We start from the raw sequence: 15520 nt of genomic DNA on the forward strand, positions 1-15520 counted from the left end.
AGATCTTTATGATGCCTGTTTCCACATATGTGTCATTTTACATGGAGAAACGTGCAGTACTGCCTCCTGATGTTGCCATACTCAAGGGCTGCCTTGAGAGTTTTTACCAAAGTCCTGGACTTACTTACAGCTTTTCTGAACCAACGGAAGACCCGCTGCTGCCCATACTTGGACGATCGTCTCATTCATGCAGCATTAAGGGATGAAGCAGAGTTCAGCTTAACTCTGATTCATAGGACCCTGGGCAGGTTTGGGTTCTTAGTTAACTAACTCAACATCTCCTTTTATCATTGGATTCCGTTCATAGGGGCAATTCTTGATTTCAGCCTGAAGAAAGTATTTCTTCCTCCAGAAATGGTAATGGCCATTAGTCAAACTGTATCACATTTTTATTATTTTGTTTTTTTTATATATTATTGTCTGTATGTAATCAGCCACCATTTTGGGCTTCTTTTCTTCACTTAAAACGTAGCCTGACTGAATAAGGGTATCAGTGTGATCGAAATCTGCTGTGTTGAGCATCTCTCACTATTTGTGTGCTGGTTCAGCGATTATCCTTCCATCAAAGGTCCTTGTTTCGTGCAGTTGGACCTCTAACTTGTTGGTGCAGAGTTTGCATCAGCAGCAAGGATTACCCCAATTTTCCAAAACCATATTGGTTGACAAAAAGTCACACACCCAGTTATTACACATGTAGTTTCAGCGTGTGTAGTACCTTAGTTCGCTATGACACTACAGCTAGAGTGATGTTTCTTTTTTTTCGTTTCTGCTGTAGATTTATAAGGAAGCTGAACCAACAGAAGATACTCCAGGTTTCCTGTGGCAGCTGGCATTGCTTGGCCCTTGCAGATGGTAATATTTATTTTTAACTCCTACATTTTATGCCAACTTCCATGTACGTTCTCTTTTCAGGATTACTCGTGACAGGTGGAATGTGAAGGTGTTGCCCCACAGACTATTACATAGTCTATTATATACACTGCTAGTTTGTATTTCTTTGCTTATTAGTATCATGCGATTCCCACCCTGGGGTGGACTGATAATGAACTCTTTTCTGCAGCCGTTGATGCCTAACAACTTCAGTAATGTGGCAAGTAATAAGTAGGCGAATACCGTGGTAATGGCATACAAGAGTCCCTGTTGGCAATCAGTACAATACACATCCCTTTGTCATTGGAGTTGTGGGGGGGCATTAAAGTACAAAAAAGAGCTTGGCATTTAGGTTTTGGGGTAGTATCAGTCCTTGGAGTGCCATCAAACTCGAAGCTCTTCAACAGCACAACACTGATTGTTTGTGATCTTTCAACATCCTTGAGAGCTGTATGGCTTTGACTGGCAAACTAAAACTCTCTTAAGATAATGAACCTAGTTCAAGTTTCTCTTGGGAATTGCTAAAGCTGAATAGTGGGCATTTCTCAGAACATTTGCATAGCCACTTCTCCAGCATAAATCTTGATTCTTGGGTGAGGTATAGTTTCACAATAAAGTGCAGGTGAGGGACTGAAATTATGTTCTTTTGATGGGTCCTAGCAACTACAGTGGCTTGATGACGTGATAGGAAACTACAGTTTTCAGTATATTGCTATTTACTCCAGGTTACCCAGCAAATAGTTCAGTGAATTGTTATTTGTAGTTTACGTTTCTGATTGTTCATACACATACTTGAATTTAAGTCAGGTCAACTCAGACTTTCATCCTTCTGAGGTTACTGTTAAAATGGGAATCATAATAAAAGCTGTTCACAGTGCTTAGAAATGGTACATGTCTTGTGTAGAACCTTCTATAAACCAGCATTTGCAAACCCAGTAGTTCTTACCTATGTTAGCTATTGCCTTTGTCGATGCTTTTAGCCATGTTACCATGTTGCACAGCAGCACGGCTGCTCAGGGGTGCCTCCTGCATGTCCCTCACAGCAGCAATACAAAAAAAAGAAAAAAACAGACACAGCTGCGGATTACCTTTTCTTTTTCTTTCTTTCTTATTTTTTTTTTTTTTGGACTTATGCCACACAGCAGCCAGTGTGGAATCAGCAACTTGAGTAAGCATCAATGTGGGTAGGAGAAGGCAAGCAACACCGGGAGCAAGAAACATCTGTGGCAAGCAGCAGCGCAAGGCAGGAGAGTGGGAGGGGGAAGAAGCAATTCAGGCAAGCAACAATGTGGTGTAGGAGGAGACTAGCAACAACTAGAGCCGGAAGGGAACAAGCTACAACACGGAGTGGAATGGGAGGGAGATAGAGGGCCTGCGAACACATGCAGTCGTATGGAGTGCTGTAACTAAAGCAAAAAAAGAAACTCCAATAGCGCAAGCAGTGGATGGACCCTGAGTAAAGAAGAAATATTTTGGCCATGCTTCAGGGGATGGCCGAACACACAAAAAGGAGGTAAAGCCGGCCTGCACTGACCAATGAGAAGCAAGGAAATGAGAGCCATGATGATGCCAACCAATGGTAAGCAGTTGGTGGGCTCTGAGCCCCCTGTAAGCTAACAATATGTCTTGTGAGCGACAGCATATGGGCTGTCTCTGAGACCTAAAAAAAAAAAAAAAAAAACATTATTGTAGTTATTAATTAGCCAGGACAATATTGCAAGAAATGAGAGCTAGACTGTATTGTATTATACTATATTGGCATTCCCACAGCTCTTTTCTACTCCTTGTGAGGCCGAAAACATTTTTATATGGTCGAGTAGAAGGCCATCAGTCTTTCGGGCATGGGAGTGTGTTTTGCTTGTTGTGCTCGAAGTTCACAGATAGTGCTCCTACTGTGTTTTGCCAAACTTTTATCTTTATGTAAGCATGGTGTCTAGTGAAATAGCATTCCTATTCCAGCACCACTTCCCTCCTTGATGCACATCTCCTCTTTATTGTCCACCATGAACCTGTATTCAGCACTTGCTTAATGAAATCCGTTAATACGCTTGACTCCCACCAATTGTCTGCAGTATCTTGTTTTCATCTTACATGGTCTTTTAGCTCCCACTTGCTTCTTATCCCTACTATTGTTTAACTGGTATAGGAGGAAGTTTAGGGGAGGTTGACTAGCAAAAGGGACAGAGTTTTAGGCCATGGCGCTTGTCCCTGACTTAGCAGGCCCAAACAGGGAAGTACCTCGGGAAGACACCTATCACCTCTTTGCCCTTAATGTTTACGTTCTTGGAGAAAGGAAAGAGAGGGTAGAACAGATAGAAATTCGGTCATGTAACTAGTGTTAAATAGTAGGAGGCTTCGAGTGGCCAAATATAAAACGCACTTCAACCAAAACCCTCAAAAGTGAAAGTAAACCACATGAACGAGAAATTCAATACACAATTGTAGCTAGCAATCATTGTCAAAGCCAATATGCCTGGAGAGGCTGGTGCTGATGGTAGTGGTGGTTGAAGTGACAGTAGTGGTGGTGACGGTGCTGATAGTAGTGGTGTTAATTTTGTTTCTAATAGTGGTGATGCTAGTGATGGTAGCAGTATGATAGTGCCTGGTAACGGTGATATTGTTGGCTGTTGGGATAATAGTGATGGTGGTACTAAAAGTGGTGTGTGATAGTGGTAGCAGTGATTACGTTTCTGATAATCTATTATTGCACTGCTTTTAATATTTAAACAATTACACTACAGCTGCAGAAAGCAGACAATTATATATACAGAGCACGCATATAAATAAATACATTATGCTTATTAGCTTCCTCTTTACTACCATGACCTACCTACCAGAAAGAGCACCTGCAAGTGGCCATAAACACATGGATCACAGAATGAGACTAACGATCAGAGCAAATGCTCAATACAGAAAAAGCCTTGCGTAGCAAAGAATTTCATAATTTAAGGTGATAATTGGTGTATTTGTTTAAACATTAAACATTCAAACAAGAATACTGCATCTGCAGAAAGCAGACTATGCGTATACACACACAGAACAGTCAGAGAAAACAGCATTTGTTAACAGTGACAGTATTACCATGGTCTGCAGTAAAGTGTCTGTGCAACTTTCCATTAATGCCTTCTGTCCTTAATAAATGGTGAAGCACAGAAAGAGCTAGGAGCTTTAAGGGCAAATAAAGAATTGGTGCATATGTACACTCCTTGTAACATTTGAACAATAGCACATCTACCTAAGGCTACAAGTAAGTGCTTAGGCAATTGGGCATATCCCTGTCATGTCCAAAAGCACACCAAGCTCGAGGGGAAACTGCTTGCTAAAGTTAAAAAAAAAAATGTCTTGCTGAATTAATTTTTGTTTACTGCTGCTAACTAGTGCTAAAGTGCTTGTGCTCTCGCCCAAAACACGATAGAATTGTACAACACCTAATTGACACATTTCATTCACTTGTAAGTCCCTAGTAAACGGTACTATATGTACACAAGGTCTGTAAATGAAATGCTAAAAGTGGACCTGCGGCCCTGATTGTGCCACCCAATAAATTAGCCTTTTAAAACATTTTGCAGGCCTGCCTCTCAGCCTGTAGTGCAGTTTTAAACTGCCATTTGGACCTGGCTAAACATGACTCTTGGAAGGCTTAAACCTTCCTTTTTCATACTTATAATTCACCCCTAAGGTAGGCCCTTATAGCTCACAGGGCAGGGTGTATTGTATTTAAAATGTAGGCTGTGTGTTTAAGTTTCACATGACCTGGCAGTGAAAATTCCAAAAGTTGTTTTTCATTGTTGCAAGACCTATCCCTCCCATTGACTAACACTGGTTTACCTTATTACATTTCATACTTGATAATTTTGGATTGGGAGCAGATATGCTGATTATGCTCAAATTAATTGTACTTTATACCACTCTTTAGTGGTAAAGTAAAATTGTAAGATGCAATTCCTGAAATGCCACTTTTAGAAAGTTGGCGCATGAAAAACAAAGTGATGGATGGAATACTTGAATTAATCTCAGCCACTCGTGATTGCTCAGGCTGCATCCAAATCCATTGTTTTCCACCCACCCTGCAACCTCAGTTTGGGTTCAGCCATATCCAAATCAGCCTTGACCCTGCTCCAATGAGAACAATCTAGTCTGAATTTCCAGGCCAGGTCCTCCCTGAACTGGAAGACAAGAACCCAGGACCAGTTTTGCTCTTACTAAGGGCTCATCAGCCAGGTATAGCTTGGTTCCAGTGACACAGTAAACACGGGACCCATGTCTATGCATAATCGTTATTTTTAGGGCATCAAAAAAACACACGATGGATGAAATGCTTTAATTAATCTTAGCAACTGCTGATTGCTCTGGCTGCATTTCAATTAATCGTTTTTTGCCCACCAAGCCACCGCCATATGCAAATCAGCCTTGATGCTGTTCTAATGGGATCAGCCCATCCTAAACTGGCAGGGCAGGTCCTCCGTGTACCAAAACACAAGCAACTTGGTACCAGTTTTGCCCTAATTGTGGGCTCACCAGCCAGGTATAGCTTGATTCTAGTGGCACAGGCAGCATGGGGCTCACGTCTGTACATACACCCTAAGTGCTCATTGAGTTTACAAATGGCTGGAAAAGGCAAGATTTTTAAACAGTGTGTGGGACTTCGCAATTACTTTTTAACCGTGGTTTTCAGGATAAAATGTGCCAGGTGTATATTTTAAAAAAAGGTTAAGCACTTGTTTCTTTTCAGCATTAGCACCTCTTTAAGCCGAGAAAATGTTAAGGGGGTTGCAGGTAAAATATCCAAATATAACTTCTTGCTGGCCTGTTAGCACAGAAAGAGAAAGCTGCCAGTGGATGTAAATGCCCCGGGCTGTCATTACAAGTGTATACCATATGGGTGATGCCAGGCGCGTGGAGAGTCACGAGGTGACAAAACAAACACCTCTCAGCTTACCATGGCCTCGGGCTAAGGGGAGTGCAGTCCACCCTTTAAAATGGTGGTGGGACTTCGAAAACCCGCGTCGCCACGACTTGTGCCTTGGTAGATTTAGTCCTCACAAACATTAACGTGTGAAAGTAAAGCCCTCAACTCGCCTTAGAGCCTGATACAGTGACATTTTAAGCAAACCCCGCTGTGCTGCTCTTTCTCTTTGGGTAAACATTTTTTCCTTAAACTCAAACCCAACAAAGCGAATGCCTCGGCCTAAAACTGTCTAACGTGTTTCCTGCAGGCTTTGACAAGAACTTTATTTCTGTAGATTCCACATGTGCTTTCTTACCTGCTTGCATTTCTGTCACTCCAATCAGAATACTCAAAATTAATCTGCATTGCTGTAAGGTACTGCTAAAACGACCATCTGTCTTCTGGGGTACATCTGCACTTCAAATAAGAACCCATCAGTCTGAAACCACCGAAGGATCTTAGAGTGAAAGTGGGCAGAAAGTCATATTGACACTTTGGCCCTGAGTACGAGTTGCACCGTACTGGAGGGGTGGAAACTCTGCATGTAAAGTTTGTTACAGTGTACTAACACTGCACCAGTACAGTGCAATTAAGAGTTAAAGACGCTGAATGGGGAATAAACACATGGACCAGAATTTTCTTTGTGTGAAACACCATGTACTTGGGAACTAATGCACACACTTACTAGCTGCTCTGACCACGTGGTAAGTTTTCTTGTAAAGCATATTTTTTTGCGTTGCAGTCTAACAAACCGTAGTCCATGAACAATCCCTTTAAAAAGAATAGAGAAAACTCAGTTTGCATTATTTTTTCTATTTTCAAGAAAACCAACCATCTGAGGTTCTATTAAAGATAGTCCAATCTTTCACTTTTAAACAGTCAAGAAAGGGTATTTTTATCACTTTGATGCCAGCAGAAATTACATCTGTTTGTGCTGCGTTTACACTCCTACAAACACTGTTCGCTTAATTTCTTATTGAACAAGCTACAAAATGGTGCAAAAAGGTTTGCCCGTTTCTATCATTTCACCAGTTAAAAGCCTCTGTATTACAACCCTATTACGCATTAAAAAATAGAAAAACATGTATCCCAAAACACGTTTTTGGTAGCAGAATGATTGTGCAGGCACCTAGGCTAGTGTGACCACCTTACAAGAAGGCAAATGTTTGTCAATGACTGTAAAAATTCAGCACAAAGCTCAAAATTCAGGAAAAGGGATCAGTTGTACGACATCTGAGGAGGTCATGCAGTTCTAAAATAGTGAACCGACACACGGGGAAGTCTAGGTTTATGTTCTTGGCCTTTATTTTTTTTTTATTTTTATTAACAGTAAAGAGTATTGAGCAAACATTTAGGGCCAGATGTAGGAACCAATTTGCGACTCGCAAACGGCAAAAATTGCCGTTTACGAGTCGCAAACCGGAGTTTCCTATGCAGAAATGCATTTTGCAAGTCGGGACTGACTCGCAAAATGCATTTCCGACTCACAAATAGGAAGGGGTGTTCCCTTCCTATTTGCGACTCGCAGTGGTATGCAATTCCATTTGCGACCGTGTACGCGGTCGCAAATGGAGTCGCAGTTACCATCCACTTGAAGTGGATGGTAACCCACTCGCAAATTGGAAGGGGACCCCTTCCCCTTTGTGAATGGACCCCAAAATATTTTTTCAGGGCAGGTAGTGGTCCAATGGACCACTACCTGCCCTGAAAAAGTTCCAAAACAAAAGGTTTCAGATTGTTTTTTAAGTGCAGCTCGTTTTCCTTTAAGGAAAACGGGCTACACTTGAAAAAAAAAACTGCTTTATTTACAAGCAGTCACGGACATGGAGGTCTGCTGACTACAGCAGGCCTCCATGTCAGTGAGTGCCCTGAGTCGCTATGGGGCCGCAATTTGCGACCCACCTCATTAATATTAATGAGGTGGGTCTTTGCGACCCAATAGCGACTCGCAGACGGTGTCTGAGACACCGTTCTGCATAGCAAATTGCGAGTTGCAATTTGCGAGTCGCTCGCACTCGCAAATTGCTAGACGCAATTTGCTTTGTACCTACATCTGGCCCTAAGTTATATCTGGATTATTTATAGATAAAAAACTGCAAACATATATACTCCAAGCAGAATTTGACATCCAACGACTGGAACGGTTGGTATACACTACCCTCGTTCCTGAAAGATAGTGGTAGAGGCAGCACTCTCTTGCTGAACGTAGATTTCAGCAGTTCATTGGCAGTAGCAGTATAGTTTACATTTTTATTTAGGAAGGTGTACTTATTATCAGACTTAACAAGCTATTTGCTTCCAAGAGAAGTTGTGTACCAGAGAGTTGAGATGTTTGGAGACTGGTCGGTGTGAGAGCAATGCCGTTGTGAAAGTGTTATGTGAGCAGTAGTGCAGTTAGCGAGTTAAGTGTGAGAAAGTGCATATGCTGGAGAGGAATGTTGTGGTGAGTGTTGGGTGTCAGAGTGCTCTAATGTTGTTAAAGTGTTCTGTTCCTGAAAATGCTTTGCTTTAGGAGAGTTCACAGTGAGACTGCACTGGGTGTGACAGCATTGGGTCTGAGAGTGCTCAGCACATGATGCAATACTTACAGTTCTCACACTTATATTCTCCCACCACCACTGCATGTGAGGGGGTGTTGGGTGTGAGAATGCAGGTTTGAGTGTGTACGTGTGAGTGTGCTGGGAGTTTTAGACCTCTTGCTCCCCTCTTCCACCCTCGCTCACACGGTTACTCCCAGGCTGGTAGAAGGCTGAAATTCAGTATTTACTGCAAAGAGTGACTCATTTTTCCATCCAACTTGTGTGTATGTCCTAAATTGGATGAGCTCAGAGAACAGGTAGAGGTGAGGGACAGGTGGATACTAGGGTCCTAAGAGAACATTAGTATTGCAAGCAGCTGTACCCGCTGCTCCTACCTCCTGGGAGCAGCGTTGGAGAGCATCCTAAGATGGAGAGAAAGCTAACAAAGTGCATGAAAGGCAGAGAAAGTGTGAGAAACCGGGGCGGGGAGAAGAAGATTGGCAGGAGGAAGAGGATGAAATTGAGAGAAGTGCAGTGAGAAAAGATGAGATAAGAATATATACGGAGAGGGAGAGACCAAAGGTTGAAATGGTGAAAGTGGACAGGAAGAGAAGAGGAAAGTGAACAAGGGTCCGCCAGTGGAGAAAGAAAGGATGGTGAGGGAGAAGAGGGTCACCCATGTGGAGAGAGGGTCCTAGTAAGAAGCAAAAAAGAGATACAAACATGTACTGAGGCAGAGAATGATAAAGTGAATAAAGGTAGAGGAGCATACCTAGGGCAAATTAAAGAGAACGGAGAGAAAGAGGAGTTGTGTGCGAGAGTCAGAGATGAATGGCCAGGGTATGGGAGTGGAAGGAACAGACGGAAAAAAGGAAAGATGAAGGAGGAAGAGTATGAGAAGGAGTGAGCAGAAACATTGTATGCTGATTCAGTTGTAGCTTGCTTGTCTGAGCTTTAATTCCCAATAGCACACTTTGCCGAGGAAGCTGAGAGAGATGGTGCACATGTTGCTTCTTCTTGAGGGTCCTGTACAGAGGCTCAAGTGGACTAGACCTACTGAGAACGACGTTTCCAAGCTTTTTAAATTTTATTAAAACAGTTCCCATACTTTCTGGTAAAAGTTAAACAGCTCCTGAACGGTTAATGTTGATCTTCAGTTGCTTCAGGCTGAAGGTAAAGATAGTCTGTATTCAGGGTTGCACCGCCTATAGGGCATCAGGCAATGCCTGATGGGCTGGTCTGACAGATCAGTGTCGGAGCCTTTTTTTCCAGTTTGTGGGCCAGTTTTATGGGCTGTTGAGTCGGATTTTACTGTTGATTCCCCTGATATTACCACAGATATTAACAGCAGCATACACAAACGCATGCAGTATCCCATTCCTTGCAAAATACCCATATGGTATGTCTTTACAAATTTGCAAGTGTGGGCCATGTTTTTTAGCTATCTGGTTTGCTAATGTGGGGTACTTTTATTTTGGTGCCCGGTCCTATTTTGTGTCCCAGTCCGACCCTGCCTGTACTGTGAAGTTAGAGGAGGGACCGATACCTAAACAAGAAACAAGCCTTCTTTCCAGCTTGGTACCTACCTGAAAAAACATGCATTTGCAATGCAGTCGGTCTTGCATTTTCAAGTGTTAGAGCTATTGGTATTGTAAATAAATGACAATGTCTTTTACCCATGGCTTTTGCCGAGGCTAGTTTGTAGAGATACACTATGCATTTAAATAGAAATATGCACCGAGGTGGTAAGTCACATATTTTTCACATACCAGGGATTTTACTCCATTTATCTGTTCCTAGCCAGTGGTCTTCTGACTTTAAAAAATAAATAAAATTGTGAGCCCACAAAGGTCTTTCACAGTCAGACAGATTGCAATAACCTAAAAAGGAGATTTTTTTTTTTTAATGTAATTGAGCGATGTGATAATATCAGAATCCAGATTTTCGGCATCTTGGTCTTTCAGTCAAAACGACGACTGCTGGAGCACTGAAACAATCATTATTTGGCACTGGTCAAGGGCGCGCATGAGGTTACCTTACATTTGCCTTAACTCGAATAAACTACACGTTTGCGAGCAAGATGTACATTTTGTGTTCAAGTCTCCTTCACACACTACCTGTGTCTGATTGGGGATTGAACGCGCACAGCTCTGTCTCTGGTCCTGTGCGTTTAACATGAGACCAGGCCGTTCATAACATTAAAATAATTTAATTTGTTCTTTTTTTTTATCACTTGGTTCTCAACAGGCAGAGGTGCTTTCCTGCCTTGCTTGTGGAGTGAAACTGGAAATTGAATTGTTATAACAATATGGGAGGCTCTTTCTGATCAGCCGTGGTTTCTGTTGTTGCCCTTTAACAACCAGTCTTTATTTAAAAGCACCAACATTGCTTGCTGAAATGCATTCGTTTTCCTGTTGCTCAAGTTTCCCTCCTGCCCACACCTGAAATACTAGGGTAATTGGAGAATAGCATGGCAGACAGAGTATTTATAATGAAGGCTGAAGGTGTGACAGAATTCACTGTCTTCCAAGAAACCCCCGGTAGACATTTCTACTCTTTACACCACCTTCATGTCAACTGCTGAGTCCAGAATGACCGTAGACAGACCGGCGGGCCTGGCAGGGAGAGCCAGGAAATGTACGACGAGCCAAGCAGCAAAGCAGGAGCATTTTGGGGGATGGGAGGAAAAAATTTTCTTGCGTCTGGCATTAGAAAATGGAAACTTGCAATCCCCAACAAGTTATCTTTTCCTGCGTCCAATGATGAAATCCTTCAGAGTGCACACATGATCTTTGCACCAGCAGTTAGGCAAACACAATAGCTTTCCCAGCTGAATCAAGAGCTCATGTTTCCATAGAGATGGGTCAGCGATGTGAGGTGCTAGAATGTCCACACAGAACGGTAACTAGACCTGGGAAGCTCTGGCTTTGTTTATGGACCCATACAGTATCACAAAGTTCTGACACCGTTTACGTGTGGATGACTGTTGTGCCAAGCCATGAAGAAAGCACCAGTTGCAAAAGAAGAAATTCCCCAGCAGATGTGGTAACATGTTTTATGTCAGGAACACCAAAAAGGCTACTCTGTATTTCACAATTTAGGGAAACACAATGTGTCGAGTAGCGAGGTTGATGTTCCTCTTACTGAATGGGAAGAAACCAGCTTGGGAGGAACCACTTCTTTGCTGTATGATCAGGGCTCTCAGATTAACAATACTGTTAGCCCGAGGTGTTAGATTGCTTCCTTTCTTAGCATGAAAAAAACAAGGAAGGGCTGGAGCCAGGCAGGTAAGAGAGAAGCAAGAGAGGGCACAGAGAGCCGACAGAGCAAATGTGACCAAGATAACAGGCTGATTTACAGCGAAGTTAAGCTGCAACTAAAAAGAGAAGCTTCACTGAACGTGAGCAGGAAAGGAAGAGGAAAAAAGTCCTCCAGAGAACAGATGATCACAACAAAGCGTAATTATACAGAGGTTGTTCCTGCTCCCAAAGAGAAAAAGGAGGGACAAATAGGCATGGCTGACCACTAGCTAGCAAGCAAGGATTTTTAAATGACACAGACATGAATGATTGAATGAATGAAATGTCTTTTAACCCACAGAAGAAGTATACTTAAAAGTATACATGAGGTCGTACACTTTCACTCAACCTAAAAAGTAAATATGTGAAACGTTTTAATCATCAAACCTAAACGCTGCTGGGGAACCTATTGTATACTGTGCATACTAATTTTAAAGTGCAGCTAACTACCTTATTCCCTGTATATTTGTTTTTTATTTATTGGCTTGCATATTCACAGTGCTTTCTGCCACAGGCTGGGACTTCTTAGAACTATATTCATGTCATCTTAATGGACATTGGCTACTTACTACTTCCAAAAACGAGCTAGAAATCAACCGTTTGCAGTAGTTTTCAACTTGTTTTTCCTGCCTTTGTGTGATTTCAGCTCCTCACCGGGTGACCTTGTGAACGGAGCCAAAATCATGTGACACACAGTAGCACCGTGTGAGTTGAGAGGTCTGGCAGTGCACCAAACAGGATTCAAATCAGTGATCCCCCAATTAGTCACACAAACATTTGAAGTCATTTCATTAACCACCTAAGCTTTACTTCCAGAGTAGTCCATTTCCCACACATTAAGGGCCAGCACCTCCTGAGCTTCCACCTACCCTCCAGACTCCTGTGCTCTCCCTCACTCACCCCACCGCGCATTTGCCGCAGCAACAATGGATGTCGTTCCTTCTCCTTCTTCGGCGTAAAATCCTTGAACAGCCTCCCCATCCACCATCAGTCTTTTCCCTCCCTCCAGTGGTTTAGAAGGAGACTCAAGTCCTGGATTCTCTACTGAAGCCCCTGAGCAGCCTGGACCAAGTGCATGGATACCCTCATGGGTGATTAGCAGTATACAAATCCTGATTTATTGATTGATTTATTGAACTTGCCATTGTTTTCCATTTAAGGTGTATGTATTAAATTTAGGTGTAGGCAAACCAAATAGTTACATAATATTGGGTGGTTTTAGCCACATCTCTAACTCGCATCACCTTTGCACTCCGGATTACAGTTCCATACTTTTCTATGCTAATACTGCAGCAGAAAAGCTGTGCTGCTGAACTCTGAGGAGTCCATCAGTGGAGCAGCTGCATATAGTCCCGATCCTGTTCTTTTTCTCCTCTAAACAGTGGACAGTGTGTGGCTGTAGAACGATCTGACCTGCCACTGCTCACTGCAGTTCCAATAACTATGGACAAATGGCATCTGTAAAAGGGATAATGACGTACAACTGACTAGAGTCAGAAATACCTGGATGGCCTGTGAAAATTACATATGAGTGGTACATTAACCTAGACCTGCAGCCTTTATTTTTTTCTCAGCTTTTCCACTTAAGAAGGTGTTTTCTGTTGACTTAGTTCCCAAATGTGCGACTGCAAGATAAATTCTGCAGTCATTTCTGCTCCTAAACATTAAAAAGAAATTGTGTGATCCTTCACAAATTACTTCACCTGTCTCACGTTACTCATCTGTTGAAAAGTGGGAACACTTACAAGGGGCTATACACCACCAAGCACAATATACATGTGTATGTATTTGAGAGCTTTTTCAGCTGCTCATGGTAGACCAGTTACTGTGGTCTGATTGTTTCTTTTGGAGTCTTTATCAGTGGTGTCCTTAAGCTTATGCAAAAAAACTAACCCAACATTGAGCATCGAAAATACCCTTTTTGTATTTGACAGTTAGGGAAGCAAAGATGAGCTGACAAGGGCTTATTGGAGGCGAGGTGTTATGGGGTGAGTCTCAGAACGTAAGGAATTATCTAATAGAAGTTAATAATTCAATGTCTAGCCAGAGCTTGGTCTTTGAAAAATAGGTACTTTACCACTACATCACACACGTCGAAATAGTGTACAAAACAGTTCAGGAGGCAACAAATTATACTGGGTGTTCTTGTAATTCTCTGGTCCTAGAGCGCACAACCTTTGTTGCAGGATAAGCTCGAATACTACACTTCATGGCAAAATTCTTGAGCATCCTCTGGGTTTCTTCTTGGGGGAACTGAAAGCAGAGTATGTCATGCAGAGACTAACCTGTTCGGTCAGCATGTGGAAATTACTCTGTCCATATGGGCGCCATCCCCCCACTTGGTAGTTTCCCAGCACTGCAAAATTGCAAGAGCACTACAAAGTACTTTGCTATCAACTATCTTCAGGCACTCCCTGGACACTTTGTTGGTCAGCAGGGCATTATCACTCGTGAGCACTGTGTGGTACATCGACCACTGAGGTAGATATCTTGGTTGGGGTGCTGTCTTCACATCCTGCTTCGTTCCTGAAGTAATAATTATGGGAAGTCTAATTTCAATAAATTAGTTAACCTTAACCCCTTTCAAACTTTAATATTTTGGAAAAGAAAATGTCATTGTCTAGAATAAGCATTTTTGCAATTTTAATTATAACTTTATTTAGAATTCAAAAGTTAGTGAACATTGAAGAGAAGTTTGCAGATACTGGTGACATTGGAAAAAAAAATGATACAATACAAAACATTGTTTGATCAGAGAAAAAAATGGCAAAGAAGAATTCACCATATATAACTAGTCAGAATAGTGAAAATAATTTAAGAGAAAATCACCTAAGTACTTTTTTAGGCAATAGGCACTGTGTTAATCAATTGTAAATCACCAATTCTTACTGTTTTGACTTCTACTGTAGATTTCCCTGCGGCAATTGGCACAGCTGTGGCAGAACAGTCTATTGTAGTCAAAGTAGTCAAAAATAGCAATTTGTACATGAGTGTTAGCAACGCTTGCACCCCCTTTGTGTCAGTAATACTTTGGAAGAATCATTTTATTGGCTTGTGCCGGTAATGTCTCTGAAAGAAGCACACTCAGTTCCTCAAGTTTTACACCTCCTTTCTCATGTAGCACGTGCTGTGTATGAAGTGACGCAACTGTTTCCTTAGCCTCAATATAGTCGATTTATTTATTTTTTGTCCTTCTGTGAGTAGCGTATAGTTTCACATGGAATCCCTCAAATTTCAATTTTCTCAGAAGTTGTCTTATTATTGTGGTGCCAAGAATATACCAATAATGAGGTTTACCCCGTTTTCAAACATCTCCACATTGATGACATTTCACCCTTCAGTGAACCTCCTTACTGCACAACATGTTAGCTCAGAGCTCCCAGACTCAGCTCAGACCAACCATGCACCCCTACCTGTATGGGTTTCTCATAGTCTTGGGGTTCTGGTGATAAAGACTGTAATTCTAAAAGATTGATAATTCTGGGTGGCTTTGCAGTTCGTTTTATCATAATTGACCTTTGTACAGTATCAAGTTCAAAACCAAGTGATAATCAGCTTCCCAATTCTCAAAAAGAAGTGTAACTTTTGGGTACTTTATCCAAGAATGATAACTAAATGAATAGTGGTCTAACTTTAAAATGTCCTTTTAGGTTTTGCCTGCGGCAGCGCATTCACTAAGGCTTAGAAGATCTTTTGTTAACTTAAAGGGGGCATAGAGCCCGCCAGTTACTTAGCATAGGTTGTCTTTATAGTCACTCTCATTTCCTTGCTTCTCATTGGTTGGTGCGAGCAGGTACTTTCTGTCTTTGTGTATTTTCCTCTTCAGTGGAGCAGGGACCAAATACTGATTAATGTCTTTACCAGTGTCCTTGCACTGTTCGCGC

The 15520-nt window shown here is 42.0% G+C and overlaps 1 protein-coding gene across 3 annotated transcripts in view; it reads left to right on the top strand.

The window, feature by feature from the left end:
• The window catches only part of HERC3 (HECT and RLD domain containing E3 ubiquitin protein ligase 3), a 452060-nt gene that overhangs the window by 87562 nt on the left and 348978 nt on the right, over positions 1–15520 (top strand). For all 3 annotated transcript variants that reach the window (XM_069230256.1, XM_069230257.1, XM_069230258.1), the window contains exon 5: positions 776–852. In XM_069230256.1, coding sequence (XP_069086357.1) covers positions 776–852 — 77 coding nt within the window. The remainder of the gene's footprint in view (positions 1–775; positions 853–15520) is intronic.

Source organism: Pleurodeles waltl, chromosome 1_1, assembly GCF_031143425.1.
Source record: "Pleurodeles waltl isolate 20211129_DDA chromosome 1_1, aPleWal1.hap1.20221129, whole genome shotgun sequence".
Taxonomy (NCBI): domain Eukaryota; kingdom Metazoa; phylum Chordata; class Amphibia; order Caudata; family Salamandridae; genus Pleurodeles; species Pleurodeles waltl.